General features: G+C 35.6%; 1 protein-coding gene across 5 annotated transcripts in view; it reads left to right on the top strand.

Annotated features, from left to right (window-relative positions):
• Positions 1-2,198, top strand: part of LOC106872169 (uncharacterized) — a 127,580-nt gene that overhangs the window by 90,616 nt on the left and 34,766 nt on the right. For all 5 annotated transcript variants that reach the window (XR_008264109.1, XM_014919053.2, XM_014919052.2 and 2 more), the window contains exon 6: positions 1,455-1,619. Coding sequence is in view for 4 of the 5 variants with exons in the window: in XM_014919053.2 (XP_014774539.1) it covers positions 1,455-1,619 (165 nt within the window). In the remaining variant the exon portion in view is untranslated. The remainder of the gene's footprint in view (positions 1-1,454; positions 1,620-2,198) is intronic.

Below are 2,198 nucleotides of genomic sequence, written 5' to 3'. Positions count from 1 at the left end.
TGTATGTATGTATACACACACACACACACACACACACACACACACATACAAGTATATCTATATGCATGTATGTATACAGTTATATAGTAGCATGAAAGTATAAAAGGTGTACAGTCTATTACAGCTGTTTGAAGAATAGATGTGATTATAGTGCAAAGATAAGCTATCCATATAGTACACCTTCACAACGATTAATCACGCACGTACATTAAATATGTCATATTAATAATGTTTACATTATTTAAGCTGCTTCAAACATAAATTCTAATATAAATATGTGTATATTTACTTATCCATATATTTTGTTTTATTCTTTCTTTTTTGTACCTAATTTTCTTCTCCCTCTTCTTCTCGATGTTCATCTCTATCTCAATGTATTTAAACTGGTAACGGCTTTCTGACTAACATAGCGCAACATTCCTGATGATTTGGATAGACATACCACTTAAATTTATCTAAATTAATTAAATTCAATTTAATTGCGTATCATAGTTATGTAATTATACATTTCGCGATGTTTATCTTAATGAAACAGCAACTGAGCACAATAATATTATGAACTCTACGTGCAATTTATGCTTTTCTGCTTCTATACTAGATAGATAGATAGATAGATAGATAGATAGATAGATAGATAGATAGATAGATAGATAGACAGACAGACAGGCAGGCAGGCAGGCAGGCAGGCAGGCAGGCAGGCAGGCAGGCAGATAGATAGATAGATAGATAGATAGATAGATAGATAGATAGATAGATAGATAGATAGCTACCAGCGTACACATGGATGCACACATACACACACATTCACACATACATATATATCCATGTTTTGGGGGCCAAGATACGGGTCTCTTCACATGTCCAGTCTATGAATAAAGTAATAATTCGTGTTACTTAGCATGATTTCGTTGTTTCATTACTATAAGGACTTGCACAAAAGTATTTCTTTGCATTTATCCAATGTTTTTTACGAGGCTTGTATTCCTTATTTAGGATTCGACTTACATACATACAAGCATGTATGTAGGTCAGCTGATAGGTATTTGGATAGATAAGAAGGTATATATATTTGGGAATATTATTATACCCTTCATTAAGGTGGCAAGCTGTCAGAATCGCTAGCACGCTGGACGAAATGCTTAGCAGTATTTCGTCCGTCACTACGTCCTGAGTTCAAATTCTGACACGGTCGACTTTGCCTTTCATCTTTTCGGGGTCGATAAATTAAGTACCAGTTGAACACTGGGCTCGATGTAATCAACTCATCCCCAAGCTGCCCTTGTAGCAAAAATTCAAAATAATTATTACTCTCTTTGTATGTATGTGTGTGTTTGTGTATGTACTTTTCATTTATTTGAATACAGCTGTATGTCATGCATCAACATATACGTCTACGCGATGCACGCGCGAGTGTATTTGTGTACGGATACGTACAAATTTCATTTCAATTTCAGCGCTGACAACTGATGATGTCCACAGCAAACCTGCGCTTCCGTGGATAGACACGTGTCCGGAAACAATTGAGAAGAAAACAACTCAAATTCAGACAACTGATAAAATCAAAACAACATCAGAAATAAATAAAGACGAAATTGCCAAAAGCGATGTCAGTAATAAAGGTGAGATGATTCAACTTGTATAATTAATACAGTATAACGATAACAGAATGTTAATGCGATTAATTTTTCAGATTATTGTCTCTAGTGATTGTAAATGTCTAAGCACATGCATGGTTGTGTGGTTAGGAAGCTCGCTTTGAAAACACACTAATTCAAGCTCAGTCCAACTGTGTGTTACATTGGGCAAGAGTCTTCTGCAATAGTTTCGACCGACCAATGCCTTGTGAGTGAATTTTGTAGACGGAAACAACTGTGGAAATCCGTTTTTCACACACACAAACACACATCTGTGTGTATATATGTATGTGTCTTTGTCCTTGAGTTTGTGTTTGTACACACCTCACTGTTTGGCAACCGGTGTTAGTTTGTTTACGTTCCTATAAGGTATTAGTTCAGCAAAAGAGACCAATAGAATAAGTAACAAACTTTAAAAATAAGTACTGGGATCGATTTGTTCTAAATCCTTGAAATGAGTGCCTCAGCATGCCGCATTTCAATGACTGAAGCAAGAAAAAGATAAGCACAGACGCGCGTACACACACACACACACACACATACATATGCAGATATATATATATA

This window comes from Octopus bimaculoides, chromosome 5 (genome assembly GCF_001194135.2).
Source record: "Octopus bimaculoides isolate UCB-OBI-ISO-001 chromosome 5, ASM119413v2, whole genome shotgun sequence".
NCBI lineage: Eukaryota > Metazoa > Mollusca > Cephalopoda > Octopoda > Octopodidae > Octopus > Octopus bimaculoides.
Note: the sequence above shows the minus strand (reverse complement) of the source record. Positions and strands in the feature narration are given on the sequence as shown.